General features: G+C 46.6%; 1 protein-coding gene across 1 annotated transcript; it reads left to right on the top strand.

Moving 5' to 3' along the window:
* Positions 1 to 3,745: 3,745 nt before the first annotated feature.
* On the top strand, positions 3,746 to 20,653 carry MYL1 (myosin light chain 1). The gene is made up of 7 exons (XM_086955553.1): positions 3,746 to 4,201; positions 14,501 to 14,528; positions 17,129 to 17,272; positions 17,965 to 18,138; positions 18,722 to 18,799; positions 19,558 to 19,600; positions 20,211 to 20,653. The coding sequence occupies exons 1-6, from the start codon at positions 4,082 to 4,084 to the stop codon at positions 19,584 to 19,586; spliced, it is 573 nt and encodes a 190-aa protein (XP_086811679.1). The 5' UTR covers positions 3,746 to 4,081; the 3' UTR covers positions 19,587 to 19,600; positions 20,211 to 20,653.
* The last annotated feature ends 1,276 nt before the right edge of the window (positions 20,654 to 21,929 follow it).

Below are 21,929 nucleotides of genomic sequence, written 5' to 3'. Positions count from 1 at the left end.
GTTGGAACCTTGAGCCCAAAACGAGCCGAGCTTTCATGTGGCTTCTGCCTACCACTCTCCAATGTGGAGTTAGGGCCAGATTTGAGACGTTGGAACTGGGGAACCAGGTTCAAGTCTTCGCGTTGTCTCAATATCCTGTGATTTTGATTAAATCATTTAATCTCCCCCACATACAAAAATGTGGTGGTGTGTGTTATAAGTGATAATCATGTAAAGCCCTAATTACTTTTGGTCAAGTTTTAAAAATATAAAAACTGCAGAAAACTACATTAGGTAAAAACTAAACATTCACATTAAAAAGGAGAGACAAAGGCATACCCATTTAGTAGCTGATTTTTAAAGTGAAACCATAAAACCTGAAGAGCAGAGCAGGGGAGGAGTGGTAGAACACTCCTGTGTACAATGACTGTTTAGTTGGCCCTTCCATGCAGGCAGCATTACAGCCTGCATAGACAAGAAGCCCACCCCTCCAGCCCCTGCCTAAGTGCCATGTCACGTGCTCAGACCAATCACAACACTGCATTGCAGTGTTGTGATTGGCTTCGGGGAGCGTGTGAGCCCTGGTACTTCCTGCTTCCTCACAAGAAGCCAGGAGGAGGACGGGACGGGACACAGGAGAAGCGGAGGCCAGGAAGTAAGCAATTTGTTTATTTTACCCAATTTCCCCCTTTCCCGCCCTGTCACCCACCCCGCCCACTGCTGCTTCCAGGCAGCAGCCGCGACTGACACCCCACAGTCATAAAGATCCCAAGAAACATTGATGTGAACTGCAGTAGTACACTTTAAAGCCAGGGTTTTCTCCTGACAGCACACTGGGCTAGCTGCACCTTTCACTGGTTTACTGCTACTCTTTGTGACTGGGAGTGTGGCAGAGATGCCCTGGATGTGTACTGCTGTCAACTTTGTGGGGTTGAGGGAGGGAATGGTTACAATTTCAGGTTTATGATCTAGCACTTTTCATAAGTACTTTTTTGGCAATGTCAAATAGTCCACATGTTACAGAAATACACTTTTTGAATTTTGAAGGGTGTTAGAAATGGGGTCCCTAGCAGGCAGTCGATATGCACCCTGTCAAAGTAGGGACTCTCACTCTAATCAGAGAAAGGGGATCACACAGCTAAGATAACTCCCAACAGAGGAGTTCATGGGCTGCAGATGAAGTATTTGATGGTTTTGAGACTTCTTAACAGAAGGGAAGCACACACAAGCCCTTGGAGAACCTTGGAAGCAGGATACAATAAGCAGAGTCCAGCCCTTTCCCTCCCAGGACAGAAGCAGCAATCAGCCGGCCAGCACAACAAAGCAACCAGCAGAGTGTCCGTCCCTCCTGCAGCATCCTGCTCTTCTTCCTGGCAGAATGCCCTTTAGTCCAGACGTGTTCTAAAGTTATGGGGACAGCTCGCTTATATAGAGATTCCCACAACAGCCAATTATTAATTCAGTAGGCAAAATGACAATCACATGCGCCCAAGCCATTCTTAGAGCTTTGAGGTCCTGTAATAGTCCGAATTGTCACACTTGTAGGAAGGTGATGGTTAGTTATTGTATTGTTACTATCCATGGCAGCATGACAAGGGCAATGTGTGGTGCAAGCTGCAGTGACCTCCTAAGGAGAGCCCCGACACTTTTTTTTACACAAATTAAGCACTTTGTTAATAAAAGCCAGGGTTGGATGAGCTATTAGAAAAGCATGCCCTTGGCAGGGACTACAAGTTTGCTAGAAATAGTAGACGGGCCAATACAAGATTGTTCTGGTCATGTTAAACGAGGACACGGAGCTAAGTGTAACTTCCTTATTAGGAACGACATTGGCAAAGGTTACACTTTTGTTATTCAAAGTGGTAATTAGAGAGAGGTTGAACTGGGTACCGTCTGTCTTCTTTCATCTCTACCCATTTAATTGCAGGAAATGTTTTTCGTTTCTTCACGCGTCGCTCTTAAGAGCAAAGGCAGAAGTGACAGGGCTGGACGGGTCAATATCGAAGACAGGGCGCATGTTTGGATTGCTACTTCCCCTTCGATCGCTGCAGCCATTTCTTCTACCCATCAACTCAGCCACCAAGCTCATGTGAGCACAAAGAATCCGAGCTAAGGTGGAGACAGCAACCTCTGGAGATACCATATGTTCAAAGGTGAACAAAGAATCTTGTGACCTAAAGCTGTCTAGAGGGGTTTCAAACATGGACCTTTCAAAAGACCGGCTACTGACTATCAAGTGAAGGCTGTCGTTCCTTTTAGTTTTTGTAAAACAAAAACTGAGGTTTTGGGAAACGAATCAGGTGCTTTGGTCTCGTAAAGGACTGGATACAGAACCTTCGACAAAACTTTCCCTAAGCACTAGCCCGCTTAGTGGAGGTTGTCTGAGCTTAGTGGAGCGAATTGCTTGAAAGAAGATCAGAGTGGCTGGTATATTGAAAGGTGGTGAGTTTCAGGGTTTGGAACTCTCTTCCTGGATAGGTAAATTGTTTGGTATTGAAACAGTTTTCATTCTGGCTTCCTCGTTTAATCAAATTGTGTGATCTTGGGCAAATCACTTCACTACCCTGTGCCTTAGTTTCATTCCCTACCTAAATTGGAAGTGCTTAGAAACAGCGTGGCCCGCAGGACAAAGCGCTATGAGAACAGCTGTACATTTGCAACGCACGAGCTGCTATTCCTTTCCTCCAAACTGTAGGTTGAATGCCTTGGAAGGAGAGAGAGAGAGAGGGGAGCCGATGTTACAGGAGTGTGTTTTCTAATTATAAAACCCTTCCCAAGCACTGGCACTTGCAAGGACATAAATGTGGGCTCTGCTGACCGCCTTGCACATATTTGTACAAAACACCAGTCGTCGGGAGACTATATCAGCCGGGGATTTCTTCGTAACTGTACAGAAAATAGGGTAAGAGTTCTGGTTTCTGCTGAGAAATTGGAATCCAAAGAGCTGGGCGATTCTTTGGGAAAATCGGACTTGCACTTCTTTTTGGCTATACCCAACCAAGGAGTGTATTGTTTGGGAAGTTAGGTTCTTCTTGAGGAACTCCCGTGAGAGCGCGCAAGCAGACAATCCTGTGGGGAAAACTCAGCAAGCAGGGTCACGGTGCATAGAATAGAAGCAGAACAGATACACTGAAGCTTGTGGGGGAACCGAGGCTCCGGGAGCCAGATTCTAGTTTCTAGTGGCAATGCTGTCTGGTACATTGCCGGCTTGTCTTCAAGTTTTTCATTTGTAGGGGGATCTTTTATTTTTGCTCTGGGCTTGGTTGGGTTATTATGCGAATGTGGTCACTTTTCCCAGTAGTATAAAAGGAGTGCGCGTTGCAGGACGAGATGCCTTGGGAGTATAGTAACTCTCCTTTGAAGAGTGGAGGGGGCCTGGAAGGGAGACCCATATACGTCTGCTTTTATTTTTAAACTCTCTCCCCTCTTGGGGTCTAGTGCTGGATCAACACTTTCTTAAAGGAGGGGGAGAGCAAGAGGAGGGGCGAGAAGAGAAGGAAGGTCAATGGAAACTGTGATCACACCCCCAAAGCTCCTTAAATCCCAAATTCCAAGCGTGAAACCAAACCTCTTCTGTAAGTGACACACATGCCTGCAAAAAAAAAAAAAAACACATGATTGATGACCTCGGCTCGAACTGAGCTTCGAGCAAGAAAATGTGAAACATTAAAAGCTGCCTGTCAATGTCAACACCAGCTCTGTCTCAATGTGTCTTTGTGGCGAGTGTTTGTCCTTTTCCTCTATTAAAAAATGCGGGGGGGGGGGCAGTGAGGGGGGAGGCTGGAAAAAAGGCTCCTGGTTTGTTGAAACCCTGACCCAAAGATTCCATTTATAGTTCGAGCCTTGATGACATCCCCCGGTGTCCACCAATCCCACAGCCTGCGTCAGACCCGCGCTCGGTCCGAAGTGAAATATATATATATGCCCAAAGAGTGCTTAACACATTGGGTTCCCTCAAGGCACTGGCTGTAGACCATCAGGAGCTTCTCCTCTTCCAGGGATCATCTCCTGCAGCTTGCTTGGTCTTTTTGGTTGGCTTGGATTCGGTCCTTGTCTTTTTTTCTCTTCAAACCCCACTTGAAAAACCACCAAACTTTTCGCAATGGCACCCAAGAAGGACGTGAAGAAGCCCGAAGCCAAGGCTGCTGCAGCCCCAGCTCCTGCCCCTGCCCCTGAACCCGTCAAGCCCAAGGAGGCTGCAATCGACCTCTCCAGCATTAAGGTAACAGGACAGGGTGTGTTGTGGACCAGCCTGGGCAGAGTCACTGAACCGCACGATGGTGGTGGGACCCACTTGTTCATTCATGGAAGTCACCTTAAGGGTGTGCTTAAGGAGAGACTACCCACTGGCTCACCCTTATTGGGAGCTGTACATTTGTACAAAACCTCTACCTGACCCGAAGTACTTTATTTCAGTGATTTGTCTTTGTGTTTTGCATTGTGCTGCCGTACAATTTACTTCAAAGCATTCTGCGACATTACAAACCACAACAAATTAAATTAAGTACCGAACGGGGGTAACTAACCGCAATGAATAGGCAGCTTGACACTTTGCATCTCCAGCCCAGATCTTCTGCCCCACCTGGGAGATGCTGAAACAGGCTGTCTTGTCTTATAAGTCTTGCTTGGAGCACATAGTTTGGTCCTATGCACTTTCGAAGTACTTCGGGACCCACGCTGGAATTAAAGACATTGATATTTCTGCTCTAGTCTTGCAGTAGTTCGCACATGCATTTCAAGCACCCTGTGAGAAGTGAAAAGTGGATAGACAGGCTTTCACTCATGTGACTTGATGCAGCGTTCAACTGAATAGTGGTCTTGAAAATGTTTCCTCCCGGCTTTTGCAGAAGCCATGTATTCTATGCCCCATTACTCTGCTTTAAACAAAAAACAAACACTATATTTGGGCGGAAGCTCTGAAAACCCATACAACAGCTTTCAAGAGAGCGCATATTAACCTGCTGTGAAACGTCGGGGTCTTTGGAAGGAGGGAAATGATGAACAAGTAACACTTGCAGCAAAAAAATAATTATCAGTCAACCCCTAGAACCAACTCAGATAAAAGGGTGCTAGATATTCGGACTTAGTAGTATTTTTTATATATATATAGTATGTGGATTTTACCCCTCGGCCTGTCACTGCACCCTGATTTTTGCTAGACTTTTGCTAGACTTCTTTCCTGTTAAGATAAAACAGTAAACATTTTACTAAGGAATCCGGCGTTCTGCCCCATTCCACGTGCAGGGGGCGCCCTCCAGTGACTACTGCCCGCGTCTTACTCTGTGTTTGCTGAGTGTGGACGCCGTGACATCCGCTGTGTTTTACTAACTGCTTCCATGTGACAGCTCGCCAATGGGTAGGGAGATTGGGGCGGTGGGGGCGTAGGTCGATAAACACCCCCTACTTCAGCCCTCGAGGAGACCTTGCACCTCTCAAGAAAGGATGGGGGGGGGGTGCATGGGGAGGAGGGGGGGGATGTACTGATGGCTTTATAAGGTCCCCAAAGTGCGTCTATTCCTCTCTCAATGACCCGCCGTGTGCCCACTCTGGGCCGCTTGCCCAAGATAGGAAGGTGGGCGGGTCGAGTCAGGTTTCATCTCGTCAAGATTAATTTTCGGAGTAGAGTGCATGCTGGTTTTCCTTTGCTGCTTAGAGTACTTTCTGCATGTCTAGGGAGAGCTGTGTGGGACTTTTGGGGCGCATTGTTGAATTTCGATGACCTAATTTCCAGGGGTCTTTTCCCATAGCAAGTGAGGTAGCTGACAGGGTTCTTGTGCACGCTACAGAGAATGGTGTATACTTTATTTGCAAGTCGTAACATCGAATCTTCAGTTCACTGCCTGTGCCTTGGGAGGTAGAGTTGCCACCAGTCCCGCCATGTACAAAAATGCGAAAAATGATTTAACGCCGCTCTTTTTACCCCTGGTCTATACATAATTCAAACAGACAATATAAATTGGACACACTTTTTTAAAGCGTTCTAGAGTTGAACTAAAGGTCTCTGACTAATTAAAGTAAACAGGGACAGAAAACTAATTTGTTTAAAATCCCCTCAAGTTTCATGTGCAAGCCTTTGCAGACTCTTAAAACAACAACAAACGGCCGGTGTTTTTTGTTGAAAAGTTGGCAACCCTAATCCCAGGGTGCTTCACTTAAGGAGTATAGTACAATCTGTTCGCTGATTTAAACGTGTCCACCTTACATGCTAGCCATGCCCTGGGGGTTGCTCCGTTTATACCACACAGAGAACGCCCAAATGTAGTTTCAGACAAGTCCGGGTGCACACCACCGGGGTGAGAGCCTTTTCCTGGTTATGCATTCAATAGGCAGACAGCCCGTGCTGCCGGTTTCCTAAATACTTCGCAGAGTGGAGCAGAAACTGGACAGTAAAGACCCGTCTCTGAACAGCCGTCTTTTGCAAGGAGACCAGGCAGTTCCTCACAGCCACCATCCATGCCAACTTCCAAATCCACCCGCCCTCGGATATCCCCAGCTCCCGGCTACTGTGAAGGTCTTTATAAGACTGCAGCTGTCCCGGCCCATCCCGGGGCTCGCACCTGCTGCGGTCTTTTCTTAGAGCGATCTGCAGTGCGGCTCTGAGCGATGCTCGCACCGCCCCTCTCTGGGAGGGGCTTTAAGTGCACAGCCCCCTCGGAGCCGCCAAGTACATTCATCTCAAGGCAGCCTTTGCTCCGGCTCCTGAAGGCTCTCATACCACCCACTGCAGACATCAGCAGAAGCATTACAAGAGGGCGCCACAAGTACACCTTCTGCCACGTACCTACACGGTCATAGTCTCCGAGGGATGCACATTAGCATGAAGCATTCACAGGATGTGGTTTTTAAATTAATGATACAACTGAGTAGAATATATTTTAAACTTTCACTCGTTAGGCTAGGCATGCAATTCTCTTTCTCCCAATTCCATCTATTACAAGTGCATTTCCACTCCGCTATTAAGTGGATTTTAACAATATTAAAGTCGTCAATGAAACGTCACTAACAGCAACACACTAGACCGCAGAATAAACAACTAGACTTCGATCAGGATTTCAGTCTACACGCAGGAAAATCACAACAATCCGTGTTTAGTTGGTTTGTTTATTTTAAATACTCCAAATAACACTAGTCTAGTTAAACAGCCTTCCAATGATTAACGTAATTGTATTTTTATTTCAAGGACAGGAGCTATTTATTATGAGAATTATTCTATTAAGTACATGGACGATCGATTATATGTGCAATTTGTATTTGGTGTCATTCGACTGCTAAGAAATGTTGACTTTCATTTCTGTCTGCTAATATTTTAAGTTGTAATCTTGCAAAACTGTGTTAGTTATTAATGCTCATTAAATACCCTTCAAATTTCGAATAATACGAATCCACTCGGAAAAACTCAAAACCCGTGGAATAGGGTGTGTAGGCTGCGTAATCATATAGTAGAGTTCTAACTTAGACTTACCGGTGGAACCGTGTGCTCTTGAGCACACGGGGATAGCTCCTTGTGCCTCGGTTACCCATTTCCCAAAGTTGGGAGGTCCCAGAAAGGTACCAGATCGAACATTTACTTTTCTAAAAGCTTGCTTGGTTGCAGTATAGCGCCCCCAGATGACCTGTTCGTGCAACGAACGGCATGAACAGGTGGACATTTGAAAGGAGACATGTCTCTCTATTTCCAGTTTGGACACAGCCCTTCTTTCACCCTATCAAAGAAAGGCAGAAGAGAGAGTGGAAGGGGGAGAGGGAGAGGCGGGGCGAGGGAATGGCCGACCTCTCCTATCAGTGTACGGACAGCCGCCACTTCCCATATTCGGCACTGCTGCCTAAGGCAGCGAATGAAAAGACGAGCCTGCAGCTCCGCCGAGAGTATTTAAACGAGCACATGCACGCTGCTGTGTAATATCTAAACGGTGCTCAGTTTGAATTCAGTGAATTGGCGGGACAGCCAAATGTAACAAGGAAACTGTTGCAGAGATCTGGACTCACCTGCATGGATTTAATATTGTTTTTCGCACCGGGTCTACCACTTCAAGCTGCCCAAAAACATCGTCCCTTTATTTTGGCTTCACCTTCCGTCTTTTTGAAATTTAAGAAAATTAGTACCATTGAGTTAAATAAAATAACCACTGTTGGAATGCACGTTACAAAGACCCACAAATGTAACAGCAAGAATGTTACTGAACATAGTATTCTACCATTCAGTTAAGAAAACGAGAATGCATGCACTCGTTAGAAATGTGATCAATATGAAACCACCCAACGATAGGCCGTAAATAATCATATTCAGATAATTTAGCGCTGTGAAGGTCTAACTACAGCAGCCTTGTTGTTTCGAAGCAATGTGAATTCAATTTCTAGGATTCTCGTTATTTTGATCAAATAGTAATAAAAGCACGCACACGTGCCAAACAATATCCCTTCTTCATTAACTCCACCTGTAACTAGGTGCGGCTTTATAGATAGATATTTATTAAGAACAAGGGTACCCCATAAAGAGAACCTGGGGTAGTGGTGATTTTTTTGAAAAAACAATGGTTCAAGGGTGGCCTACTAAGGTCCTGTGTGAAAGTGTAGCGTAGGAATAATTCACGCTAGGGAGCAGAAGGATGTAGGTACAGAAAAAAAAATATTTATTTATTTACTCTTTTAACATTTATCAAAAAGGTTTCAGGTGCTCATATGAGCACCTGAAACCTTTTTGATAAATGTTAAAAGAGAAAATAAATAATACATTTTTTTCTGTACCTACATCCTTCTGCTCCCTAGCGTGAATTATTCCTACGCTACACTTTCAGCTTTGTAGATAGAGCCATTCATACACTTAAGCTTCCAATCGCCGTCTTGCTTTCACATCCCAATGCATTCTGGAACTTGCATTCTCCACAGCGCTGCTCGAGGATGATGACGTCTGATGAGTGGGTGGAGGCCCAAGACTACAGCCCGTTGTGGGGCGCGGACGGGCAGACTACGTGCTGCTACACTCCGATATGCCTGGGAGCTGCAGGTGGCTTCCCGAATCCAGCTTCTGACCCTCTTAGCCGGCGCGTCCCGTGCTCAGTTTTTATTTCTCGTTTGCATCAGTGCACTCGGGGCCCGGCAGTCCAGAGCGGTCTTGCAGGCAGCTGCCTGCCTACAATATGACACCACGCTTTAGGTGACACAACCTTCCCAGTTATAAGCGTCATATTTAAAAGGAGATATTTTAGGTGAAGAGACTACTACAAATGACGTGTTCTAGTTTCTCTATTAGTTTATGTTTCCACAGTGCCACCTAGCAAGAATGCATCGGATTATGCATTTCTAAGTTCACTTGACTTTTGGGGTGGAAAGGGCTACTCCCAAAAATATGTACTCTACCCAGAGGTCCTTGCTTCTTTTTTGCATAATTTACGCAACCCTCTGGGTATTGTTTTGACTTATACTGGATGTCCCCATGTGTCTGGACAAAGTTAAACCTCACTGAAGACAACAGGAACAAAACGTGTCAGGTGTGGCTTTTAGATGGTACCAATCCAAAGCAGCAGTGCTTTGCCTGGAAAGATATTAAGCTTTTGTCATTTTGAGCTCGGTGTGACTGACACTAGCTAATCCTATGCTTAAAGACTTTGCTGTAGAAATGGAAAAAGACTTTGTCACTTAGGGTGCCAGCAAGAGTTTCTTGCTTGCTTTTCTGTATAATGAATGCAGCGCCCTAAGCTTGAAATGGTATTATATATATATACACACATATATATTATACACCAAAGTCCCTCCACCAGGAACATAACCGGAGCACTGTCACAGGTTCAATGTTCACTTTATTTGCACTGGGCATGACGCGTTTTGGCATAAAGCCTTTCACAAATGCCCCTTGGGAAACAATTCATGTACGTGCAGGTGGTTGAATACTCTGATTGGCTCCCCTGAAGTGGAAAGCAAAAAAGGACAGCCATTACACAATCGTCCTTCCAGATGTATCGCTGCCATCATAGCATGTCATTGATCAAATTAAATTACTGTCATTGTGCCGTTTTTACATCCCAGTGATGACAGGAAACAGTTCCTCACATGGCACACCTCACAGGATTGAGTGTCTCCGCTCTTTATCGCTCATTTAGATGAATTAAATGTAGTTCAGTGGGTACAAATAATACCTGATTTTTTTTAGCATGTGGAATACAAAAACTGAACTACTTTTCAATTCATTGCTTTGACTTTCTGGTCTGCACACACTTCTGATTAAGTGTCCTATTGGCGTGCAGAGAGGCTATGGCTACTCACTGACCAACACACTCTAGTAGCACACTTCCTGAATTCTACATTGTCAGCCACACAAATGTGTCCCCTGCCAGCATTGGCCATTTTGTCCCGTCCTGCTTTTAACATTGTATTCTGGTACCGCGGTATAAATTCTTGTTATATATCCAACACTACAAGTACCAGAATGCAACGGAAACACCCTTGTAGAAGCTCCAGTCACTTGACATGGGATAGCATGCGATATTTGTAGACAGCAAATGTGTCAGTGTTGTTAAAATATGCATCTAAAGCCCAGTCTAGTTGTGCATGACACTTTTAGTTTGTGGGAGGGGGCGGTTGGTTGAATTTGTGTAATTTGGCGTGCTTTGATTTTTGTGGTGTTCCATGCATGATTTGATTTGTGGGTGGAGGGGTCGGGGGTATAAGATGTGAATGTTTATTTAACCTGTTGGATTTATCACGCAATCAGGGCTTCGCGGAGCGAGACTGCAAGCGGGGCGACCCTAAAGGTAAGCCCCGCCCTCCACCCCGTTCCACAGCAAATGCATTGACAGAGCTCAGGTGGGACACTTCTGCGGGTGAGTGCTCCTAGTACAAGCTGGCTGCAGGTCACAGGGGCAAGTCCTAGCGTAGTTCGTTCCGCTGCTCACCTTTCCGTGGTCCTCACATGATTAGTTTGAACAGCGGTTGTGGTGTGTACAGCTCGAGCTAGCTTTTACCACTTAAAGAAACATGCTATGGACAAACAAGGTTTTTTGATGGTTGCCTTGGTAAATCGGGAATCAGCTCCTTGATTTCAAACTCGCCCCGCACTACATTCTGGGAATGGCAGTATTGTTTATTTTCACTGGACGAAACTTCATGCATATTTGGTAGTTGGTGCAGGGATTTTGAAACAAGGACGGGTCTTTAGCGGAGTCGGGGAGAGTGACAGTTTGATCTTGCGTACATTACCCTGAGTTTAATGTCGCTTTAACAAACACACGAGAGCACCATATCTGGGAGATGGCATTTCTTTATCTCAAATGCTGCACAGCGTTCACTGCGCGACATGTAGGACAGCTTATCAGCAACTAGATCCTAGCAGTACATCTGTCTAGTCACTAGGGGGCGTTCTAAGATTTATTAAACGGCCACATGTGGTCATTTTCTCATTCTCTTCACATAGTGATAATTTTTAGGCCAAGTGTGAGAGTGCAGTAGACTAGAAGTCTATTGGAAGTAATTCTTACATACATAACGTGGGCTTAGATTGATATGCCTCTCACCTCAAGCTATTGGTTGTTTAGTCTTGCATTGCAATGCACATGGGACTATTTCACATCTCAAAAGTTCAAGGAATCATCAAACACATTCACTTCATGCATGGTTTGTATGAAGTAAAAACTTTTTTTTTCACCGTAGAAGTTTTTTTATTGCTTTACCCGTGAATACATATGTACTTAACACATATATGCAAGCATAAGGTTGCACAAATCCGGCTACTTTAAACAAACACTGGCAAGGTCGATGTGATAACACTGAGGCACAGGCATACACAAATGCAGTTTGCATGCATTAAAGACTGGCCGATGGGATTTGCCTGAGCTTGTTTTAAAAGGAGCCTTTGGAGAACCGATGAGGCGGCTCAGCGGACAAGGAGCAGTGTTGTGTCATGTTATGTTTCTTTCTCATTAAGATCATGAAACGGAAGATGCGTTGCCTCGAGTGCCACGTGACATCACCACTGCTAGACGTGGTCCGGAAATACACCCGTGACCCGCCCCCTTCAAACTTGTGCTCAATGGCATTCTGATTAGGGCAGTCCTTTCCCTAATCAGCCACAGGTGAAAGTGCAGGCTGCATCTAATGTCAAGTGGCAAACAATGTCTGGACACCAAGACCTCCTTTTAACACTGTGCAGCCTGAGAGCAAGGGGTCTTCTGAATGAAGCTCTGGGGGAAGGTGATGTCCACCAAGTCAAAAATTGAGGTTGCAGTACAGCCCGGATTTCAGATCCCTCCCACTAAAACGTACACAGTCTGTCAACAACACATCTGCCAGTGTGCACCCTATTACGTCCGGCAGGACGTCCCGACCCTGTTTTTTCTAGAGAAAAGCATTTTGCATACCGAGATTTTTCAGACGCTAAGTACACAGCTTAATGCAAAACTACAAGTCCCAGGATGCATACTGTTGTGTGCTGACATGCTTAAAGTTCACTAGAGTTGTCGCAAATCAAGCAGCATGGCTTCTTTGCATCTAGTGGAAGGAATGTAACTCACAGAATGCAATAGGAAGTATATGTGTAAAACAGGTGTCGGCAGGAATATAACTTCCTTTAAATTTCATATGATCTCCTATTATGTCCATGCCCCTAAAAAGTTTGCAGGATTATTTTTAGTCGTATTTAATGTTTTTCTGACAGCTCTCAGCAGAAAGCGTGGCAAGTGGACGCAGAGTTAGAGTTTATATATTAAACTTAAGAAATTTAAAATATCAGGGGTAGTTAATTAAAATTGTCCAGACTGCTAAACAACGAAAAGAGAGTAATTACTCATAATTGTGTATAGAACAAAAAAGGAGAAAACTGGGTCCGAGTCCTCCATACATTGGAGTTCGATCAGGGTTTGGTGACACAGGGGCACCCCGTGGATTACCGGAGTAAGATAAACTCATTTCAGATGGGGCACCCCAGAAGCACAGCTTTAGCTCCGAGCAGCGTATATGTGGGCTTCAATGCGCCAGAAGCCCCTTTAAGGCAATCCCCGAAGGGCCTATGCCAAGCCTCGCATTCCTTTTAGAAACAGAGCAATAAAAGTGCTGACAGAGACGTTTCAAACGGAGTAAAACGGACCCTACTCTCTTGCGGGTGCCTAAAAATAGCCCCCGGCATAGGTCGGGTCAAGAAACATATCTGTCCCTCCGCCTTTGCCCTAAGAAAGCGAAGGTCTGTCCCTGGGGCGGGGCCTGACACCGGACCCTGGCCGTGACGAGGCCGCCAGGGGTACATAAGAAGGAGCAGGGCCCGGCAGTCAGGACCACACTCAGGGACTCAGCCTCCACCAGCAGACGCCTCCAGCCGCCGCTGCGCCCCAACCCGACAGACTCTACCATGGTGCGTCCACTGCCTGCCTCTCTTTCCTGCTCCAGACAGCCAGCCTTTCAGAAAGCGCTCTTTTTAGATGGGGCTTCTTCACAGAGCTTAAGTGTTTTCAAAATGAGTCTTTAGAAAAAATATGTTAAAGGGAGTCACTGGGAATAAGCAATTATTCAATTCTGGCCTACTAATAGCTTCATGAGCACTGCAGCCTTGTGCGGGGGCCTTTGTCACATGGCACTTAAAGACCACTTCAGTGACAGAGGACTTTTAATATACAGTAACTTTGAGAAGACAGTGTTACTCTATCTAGGATAGACTTCAGAAAATGGTACGATTAAAGAGTAGCCTAGAATGCAAACACTGCAATCGGAGTTCAGGTTTTGGAACCCTTGGGTAGTCTTTTTGAATGTTGGTGGTGGGTATCAGGAGTCGGTGGTATGCTTCCATATTCGAGGTAGTTTGATGAAGTACAACATTAGGGCTATACAGTTCAATATAGGTTGGGTGTGGAACAGGCGTCCATGACCCACTCCTCTTGGGTTTGCAGTGAGGGAGGGTTGGGGGGTGGGTCAGAGGTCAGCTTCAGTGATAAGTCTACTACCACCAGGGCCTACATGCTTTCAGACCAGGTGCTTTTGGGGGATCCTTAGAGTAGCCGAGTTGCTTGATTTCTGTCAATGTATTCGCACTATACTAGTATCTTGCTTTCTCTCCTTTCCTTGCAGTCTTTCTCCGAAGAAGAGGTTGCTGGTAAGTGCAACAGGAATTTGAGTCCAGCAGGGTTGAGAGTGAAGCATTGCCTTTTACTGTACACTACAAGGAGACTTGTGCATTTTTGGCCTCACTCAAATGGGACCCATTAGATCACAGAATCCTTGCACATTTAGTTATGTTTTTTAAAATCTTTTTACAATAAATATCATAAGGCACCTCCAATCAAAGGTGACTGGAAATGGGTATAATTTCGCAGCAGCCCCTTGCCCTGCTCCATGAGCAGATAAAGGCATTCGCTTCACTGCCAATCTTGCTGGTTGTCCCAGCTTTGTAAAAGGATCTTTCAGCTGTGAGTCAGGAGGGACGAGGCAACATTTTGTCCACCTGAAGGATTCCTCACTGAGCGAGCTGGGCACTTTACCAGATCCTCTGTGCCTTTTTGTTTAAACTGTTTTCTCTTGTGGCCAATTTATTTCTTCACAACAGATCGAGTTCAGCCAGGACCAGCAGGAAGGTAAGTTGTGTGTGAGGCCTACTGTAGAGTGAATGTAAGGTGCCGGGGTCTGTGGGAAGATGGAGGGTGGATTGGTCTTCCTGGAGAAGGCTCCATCTTCTGTGAGTCTCTTCTTAGCGCTGTTTGGTGTGAGTTCTTTTCCAGTTCAGGAAACACGGGGTGGGGAGAAGTGCTATATACACCAACTGGTGCTACTTCTAAGCCAGTGCACCTGAAGGTAACCAAGGATATTGGTACCGGTTACACAGGAGATGTGGCCTAGATGTTCAGCTGTAGACTGTGGAACCAGCACTCCCAAATTCCAATCTGTGCTTCCCTTAATATAGGCCTTCTGCCATTAGCTTGTCGACCAGGTTGTGTGATCGTGTGCAGATCAGTTGACACTAAGCTCACTTTTCTACCTACAATGGGAGAGGTTGCAAACAGAATGTTATATCCTGTATGAGGGACAGTGCGGGTGTGGGGTGCACGTGTGATACTTGAAGAGGGACATCGTGTTGTCAGTTTGTGGTCTTTTAAGGCCAAACAGACTGTGTGAGATGCAAGATTGCATGGCTAGATCTCTGACGGCAGGATTCAGAAAACAAGACGAGCGTGCAGGGTTCCTGGATGAATGGAATGACTCTAGTAATGTGTATTTTTAAACAAGCGTAGAGGGTGCTAAAAATGTTAGTCATCTGCACGTGGTCATCAAACATAGAAGAAACACTTGGAATAAATGTTCGTGCGTTCAGAAGCTGGCCAGGCAATGTGTGCAAACTTGTTAAACGATGCCAGATCCGGCGTTGAAGGGGTCGCTGTATTTGCGGCAGGCAGAAAATGCTACTCAGGTCCGAAAAGGGGCGTGAAAGGGCTTCTCTAGCAGACATGGGGGGCACCTGGGCCTGCCACTTCGGGCGGGGGAGAAGAGTCCTGGCTATGTATATGGCTTTACAAGGAGTCTCAGCAGCCCGGCCTGGGTCTGACCAGGACGATTCAAACCCACACACCGAGCCCGACACTCACTTATCCAAAAGAAGCATAGAGAAGCCGCGGTTTGATACCTGACCCCTTGACTCAATGGTATTTATCTGAAAAATGACAAGTTTGTTATAAAATAACTGGGAAGTTAACTGGAGCTGCTTATGGGTTAAGAATACAAGTAAAGAGTGTTGGTGGCGAATAGAGGGGTTCACAGCGCTAGGAACTCACCAGCTCCCACCCCCTTTTTCAAACACCACCTTGCTCCCTAGCTTAGTTTGCCACAGATCTGCACATGCGGGGCATTAGAACGAGTAAACTAACAATAATGCCTTTTGGGGACAGCCACATGCCCTTACCATAATACCACGTTTCGATCCCTGAAAAATATATAAACTACTACGGTAGCTTGTTATCGCCCCATTGACATTACCCACCTCTGCTCACAGCACGCCTCGAAATTGGAGCCCACTCTATGGTGTGAGTTCACTGCGTGCACCAGACACTTACCTAAAATGGAGTGCATGGGTGAAAGGCCTCCTTGAGACCTCGCGCAGAAAAGGGAGGACTATATCTTATTGCAACAGCTGGCAGAACCCGAATGGGACTCGGAGCAGAGATCCCAAAATACCCACGTTTCCCTGCTCGACAAGACGACGAGAGACATCCTCGGGCAGGTGTCGGCTCTGCAGACCAGCCCCTCCCCCCACCTTTACAAGCAGGCTGCGGCAGCCAACGAATCCTTGTAGACATACAAGGAGGCGTGCGTGCCCGCGCGCGCGGTCAGCTGCACTGCGGCGCCGCACCTGTTTTTAAAGATATATGCACCACACCCCATGCAAACCAAGGCAGGATGTCTTGGGAATACACGTGCCCTATTGAATAACCTGGCCCCAAACCCTCCAGCGCGCGCTCCGTGGATGGAACTTGAGCGCCACCTCCTGCTAAATCAAAAAAGAAATCTTTGGTAAACACTGAAACTCTGAAATGTGCTGCTCAAAGAAGGTCTGTTTTAAGAAAAGTAGGTCTAAACTTGAATACATTAACCAGAACTATTCACGCCCCATTCCCAGACCACACCTGGAACGCTGTATGTGCAGCACCTCTTGCAAACCAAGCCACGTGTATTCGTTCCCAACAATCCTCGAGGTGAGGAAATGAATTGCTTCTGTTGCATTGGCACTGAGGGGTAGGCGAAACGGTGTCCCATTATGAAGGTGTAACATTGAGACTGCCACACTGGAGACCCCGGTGTGAGGCTATCTGGCACAACTGTCCTCCTGCCGTTGATTTCAAGGTCGAGGACAGGTGGGCCTTGGGGGTCCTTCCTGGGTTTACTTGGGTACAACTAGGTGGGGTTGGCCATACCTCACTACCAAGCAAATGACAAATGACTCCAATATCGAGATTAAATGCGGGTGGAACCTGTCAAGATTCCAAGGCCATATTTTGACAAGACTGACTCAAAGCACCCCGACCAGTTTCCTTCAGAGAAGGCCCATTCCTCAGACCAGTTGCGTCCAGTGCGCCCTCGGGGTGCACGGTGGGAACATCACCTGGGTGGGCCTTGGGATGAGTGTTGCAGTTGCATGCCGGGAAGGTCCGCGCGCACCCTCAATATTCCTTCTTCTTCCCTGCAGACTTCAAAGAAGCCTTCCTCCTGTTCGACAGGACTGGCGAGAGCAAGGTGACATGCGGCCAGGTGGCTGACATCATGCGCGCGCTGGGACAGAACCCCACCAACGCCGAGGTCAAGAAGATCCTGGGCAACCCCAGTGCTGAGGGTAAGGCGCGCGCCTGGGAGCGGTCACGGGGTCCTGGCTCCGCGCATGCGCTTTGGGGGCCTTTTCTAATGGGTATGTGTTATGTCTTCTGCCGTGGCCATGGTTGAGGGAGTGGGCTCTCCTTCATTTATCTGGGGACTACGTAAGTCTGGAGGCCGGGGCCCTTCTGAAAATCATGGCACCCTCGGTCAATCTAATCAAACCATTGTCGCCTGCTGTAAATGCTGAGTCAACTTTGAGAGGGATACATTTTGGCTTGGCCGAATTATTTGATTTTGGGGAAATTCTTCGTGTTCCCTGGCTCTCTTGCCTGCTTAAAAAAAGTGGTAACTCTTTAAAGCAACCTTCTTTGTAGAGCATTTTATAAAAGCTATCCATTTGCATGTGACAAAGGGCGCCATTTAAATTCTACACAAAATTAAAATACCAAATGGGGTGTTATTATTATAATGACGAGCATGAAAAATGAATAGTCAGGCGATCGCAATATCATGCGTTTAATCATTGTTCTACTTAACTTATCTTTGAAGTGATGCGCCATCTTGTCACATTGCTCACTGCTGGGCGGTCAGTCCCCTCTGGTTTCCTGAGGCGGCTGCTTGCACAGAGGTTGTAGCAACGTCTGTGAAGGTTTGTAGGGCTGCCCTGGAAGGCCTGTCTGCCTCTAACGTTTGTGCTTCTTTTCCCGCCAGAGATGAACGCCAAGAAGCTCGCCTTCGAGGAGTTCCTGCCCATGCTGCAGGCCATCGCCAACAACAAGAACCAGGGCACCTTTGAGGACTTCGTTGAGGGTCTGCGCGTCTTCGACAAGGAGGGCAACGGCACCGTGATGGGCGCTGAGCTTCGCCACGTGCTGGCCACACTAGGTATTGCGCTTTCTGTGGTGGGAAGGGGGAAGTGATCATGCGATCAGTCGCACAATCAGCACCACGGACAGCTGCTGCTGGATAACACACTGGGCTAATGCACCAGCTTCAGAGATCCATGTGCAAACTCGTTTTAAATCCTGTTCTGTCCGGCGCAGGTTTTCACACTTCGAAGCCGCTGAAGGGAGTACTATTGTCCAAGGGTATTGTAACAAGGGTAACATATCTCCATCTTCAGTTGGTCCCGGGGGGCGTGATGGGAAGGGCCCCAGGCTTGGTAAACTGGAACGGCAGTTGGGTTCCCTTCAGTCTTGTGTCGGGCTGAGGAATAGCATGCTTATCAAACACACCCGATTCAGGCGTGACTCACCCGTTTTTATTTTACCCTTCTCCTACCTAAAATTACCTTAATGCAAATAAGGGGGCCGGGAGGAAGGGAGGGGGGGTGGTGGAATGCCCCAACCTTCACCCCCACCCAAAAACTCCATGTTTCCGAAAGATGTCCTGTTAGGAATATGCAGGTCCGCTGTATATGGAGTCTGCACCGGGACATCTTTACTAAGTACTTCGTCTATGTCTACAGGTGAGAAGATGAAGGAAGAGGAGGTAGAAGCCCTGCTGGCAGGCCAGGAAGACTCCAACGGCTGCATCAACTACGAGGGTAAGTCCTGAGGGCCGACCTTTCCCTGACATCTTTCAGTTTATGTACAGGACCTCGGCCATGCTTGTATCATAATAAGACGTGGTTGTTTGGCGGCAGATCGTGTTTTCAACTGCATTTATTTTTTCATTCAAGACCCCTTTCCTTTTTAGTAGGTAGGGCTCATAAACTGGACGCCCCCCCATTTTCCTCAACATGCACTTTCCATAGACTGTTGGATCCATCGTCCATGGGGTCAATGTTATAAAACCTTTCTCTAGAGTCGCTCTTAGGGAGGTGAACCCACCCATACCTGTACATACAGATCCGATGGAAGCCCTGTCTCACTAATCTAAAGATTGTGACATTGTATTTAATCCATGGCCCTAGTATGTCCTGGAGTAAGTAGTACACAGGATACCACCATAATTTTACTGGACACAGAAGAGTTGTCCTGATTACACTAATATTTAAACCTTGCTGAATCTTCAATCTCGCCATGCGCTGCGAACTTTTTTCCTCCGCATGAAATGTGTCTAAATTCAGGGGGTGTCAAGACGGTAATTTAATCTTTCTGACCTTTCAATTCACGGCCTCCTTACCAGGACCGCCTCTACAGCCCATATTCTGGTAGCAGATTCTGTAGCATGCACACCTGGCCCAAGTTCCCAAATCCTTTGAAAACACTTCTATATACAAGGGTTTGATTTTCATGTATTCTGTTTCTTCCTGCTTTTAGTCTTCTTGTTTAACAGTGTCTCGTTTGTTTTCTTCCACAGCTTTCGTAAAACACATCATGTCTGTCTAAGCAGAATTCCAATGGTAGGTTATCACTTTAAGCCTATAATCGGAGACCACGCGTTTTTTAATTCCAGACATTTATGCATAAAGCTAGGTAGCCATATTCCGCCTATACACTGATGAATGATTGAATTCCAACAATGTAAGCATGGTATTAGCAGTCTCTATGAGCAACATGCCAACAACAGCAAGGTTAATAAGAAAACGTGCTTTATAACTGCTGGGAAGGGGCACAGAGGGCAGCTTAGAAAGCTGGATCTAAGAGCAAGACCAATGCCAGAGATCAATGGTATGCCTAGTATAGGTGGGATAAGAATGCCCTGGGAAGTAAGTAAAGCCTAGCTACGTCCCATTTGCGATGTAGCATGTCATTCCAGTCTTGAATGTGAATTCAAATTGCATAAGAGGAAGGCCCTACTTTTGCTTAATTGTAGGTTTCTGTTTAACACATACTATCCATAAATCACAAACACCAGTATTGTGAATTTTCAGATATTTAAACGCATATTTTGGGGCTCTATCAAAGGTTTTACATTTCCAACTGTTCTGAGAACTTAATCCTTTTTGTCTAACAAAATGGAAGATTATTGATGCCACCTGGTACTGATAGATTTTCGCCTTCATTTTTCAGAACTGCTATCATCTCTGAAGACCTGGTGGTATGGAGATTCTCAAACCAGCGGACCGCCCCCTCCATCCAGCAGCACAAACACACTATGGACACCAAAAACCAGGACTGTACTATATGTTTCCCCGCCTTTTTTGTACCATAGGAATTCCCCACTGAATCAGCAAATATTTATACAAAAGGAAAATAAAGAACATTTGCCGAGGCGAAGAGGATGGACAGAACTGCTCGTGACATCTGAGTGTTTTGTGCCTTTGAGCAGCCAGTGTACAACTTGAAAATAGTGACAATAAAACAGCTGTGGTCAGACTGTGGCAGTAAAGTCTCCTTTTTCTCCCATATTTCTCTTTCCTGAAATCCCCATGGACATAACATCACGGCAGTTTTAACTTATTGTCTCTGTTTGTTGGATTTCACAAAATAAAGTTTTATGGAAAAAATGAGAAGGAGGTAACATTTTAATTTGGGAATAGACTGGTGGGGGTGGTTCATCAAGGTAAATAACACTAGGATTGGGGAGGGGGGACGGTGTACTTTACTTTTATTTTGCACTTGGAACAAAGTGTCCCCAATGCTAATGCAATGATCTGTTTTGAACAGAGATGCAGGGTCCCGCCCTGCACCTTTAAGCCCTGCCATTGATGTAAACATGCCTTATCGCATCTACAAACAAATGCGGGCAGTCTGGCATACATAGCAAGAACCGGCTCTCCACCACTGGCAGCGGGTCTCACGAGGAGCCGGTTCCATCGCAAAGGAGTGAATCTAAGGAAGAGAAGCCCGACTCCCTGAAACCGAGTGCCACTAACTGGGTACGAATTTCAGCTAACCGAGAGTCACACTGATGGGGCAGGACTTGAGAGGCCGCCTCTAAAGGACTGACTGCCACTCACTAGCAGTGAGTGAGTGCTACTGGGATTGAGTCTCGTTGTATTTCTCTGGCAAGAGTAATTATCCTCTTCGACTTGATCAATCTTAAACATTTCAAATACATGTTTTTGATGTAATATCCCTTGGTCCCGATCGAAGGTTCCCAGCTGTGAATGATGCTGGTGAGGTCCTGGGGCACTTTAGTAGGAAGATGACCAGGGTCATGGGGGGGCGGAGGGGGGTGCGGATAATCCTAAAGTGAACCAAATGAACGTGCTGTGCATACTCCATTCCAGACAGCCTCCGTCCGCTGGGCCTCTGCTTCTAGATGGACCAATTTTCTTCCTGTCTCTTTCGAAGCCTATACCCGTCCTTGGTGTAGCCACTTGCTCTCTCAGCCTCCCATCAACCAACCTCTCAATGTCATGCCTTCAGACTGGCCCCTGCCCTTAGCCCAGCCTCTGTTTTGAGCCGGCCCCTCCCTCAGTTGGAAAACTCAAGTGATCAACTCTGACATTTCCTATAAACCGCTCCCCTCAGCCTGCCCCTACTCCCAAGCTGCCCAGTACTCACTGAATGCCTCCACCAGCATTGGCACACTCGATGTGCCCCCTACTCAGCTTAGCCCATTCAACCTCTCCGACTCAGTCTACCGTCTTTCCTCCTGAACCCAGCTCTCGGCCTCCCTCCCCACCCCACCCCACCCTCAGTAATCGTGGGCCGGGCCCGCCACCTCCTAGAAGCCTTCCACTTGAATCCTGCCACCCTAGACTGCTCCTCACTCACACCTCTCTGCTTGCTCAGTCCACTGTCGCAGATGCACAGCCACCTTCCCCAGCTGCTGTTTCCGCT

This window comes from Lissotriton vulgaris, chromosome 2_1 (assembly GCF_964263255.1).
Source record: "Lissotriton vulgaris chromosome 2_1, aLisVul1.2, whole genome shotgun sequence".
Taxonomy (NCBI): Eukaryota; Metazoa; Chordata; class Amphibia; order Caudata; family Salamandridae; genus Lissotriton; species Lissotriton vulgaris.
Note: the sequence above shows the minus strand (reverse complement) of the source record. Positions and strands in the feature narration are given on the sequence as shown.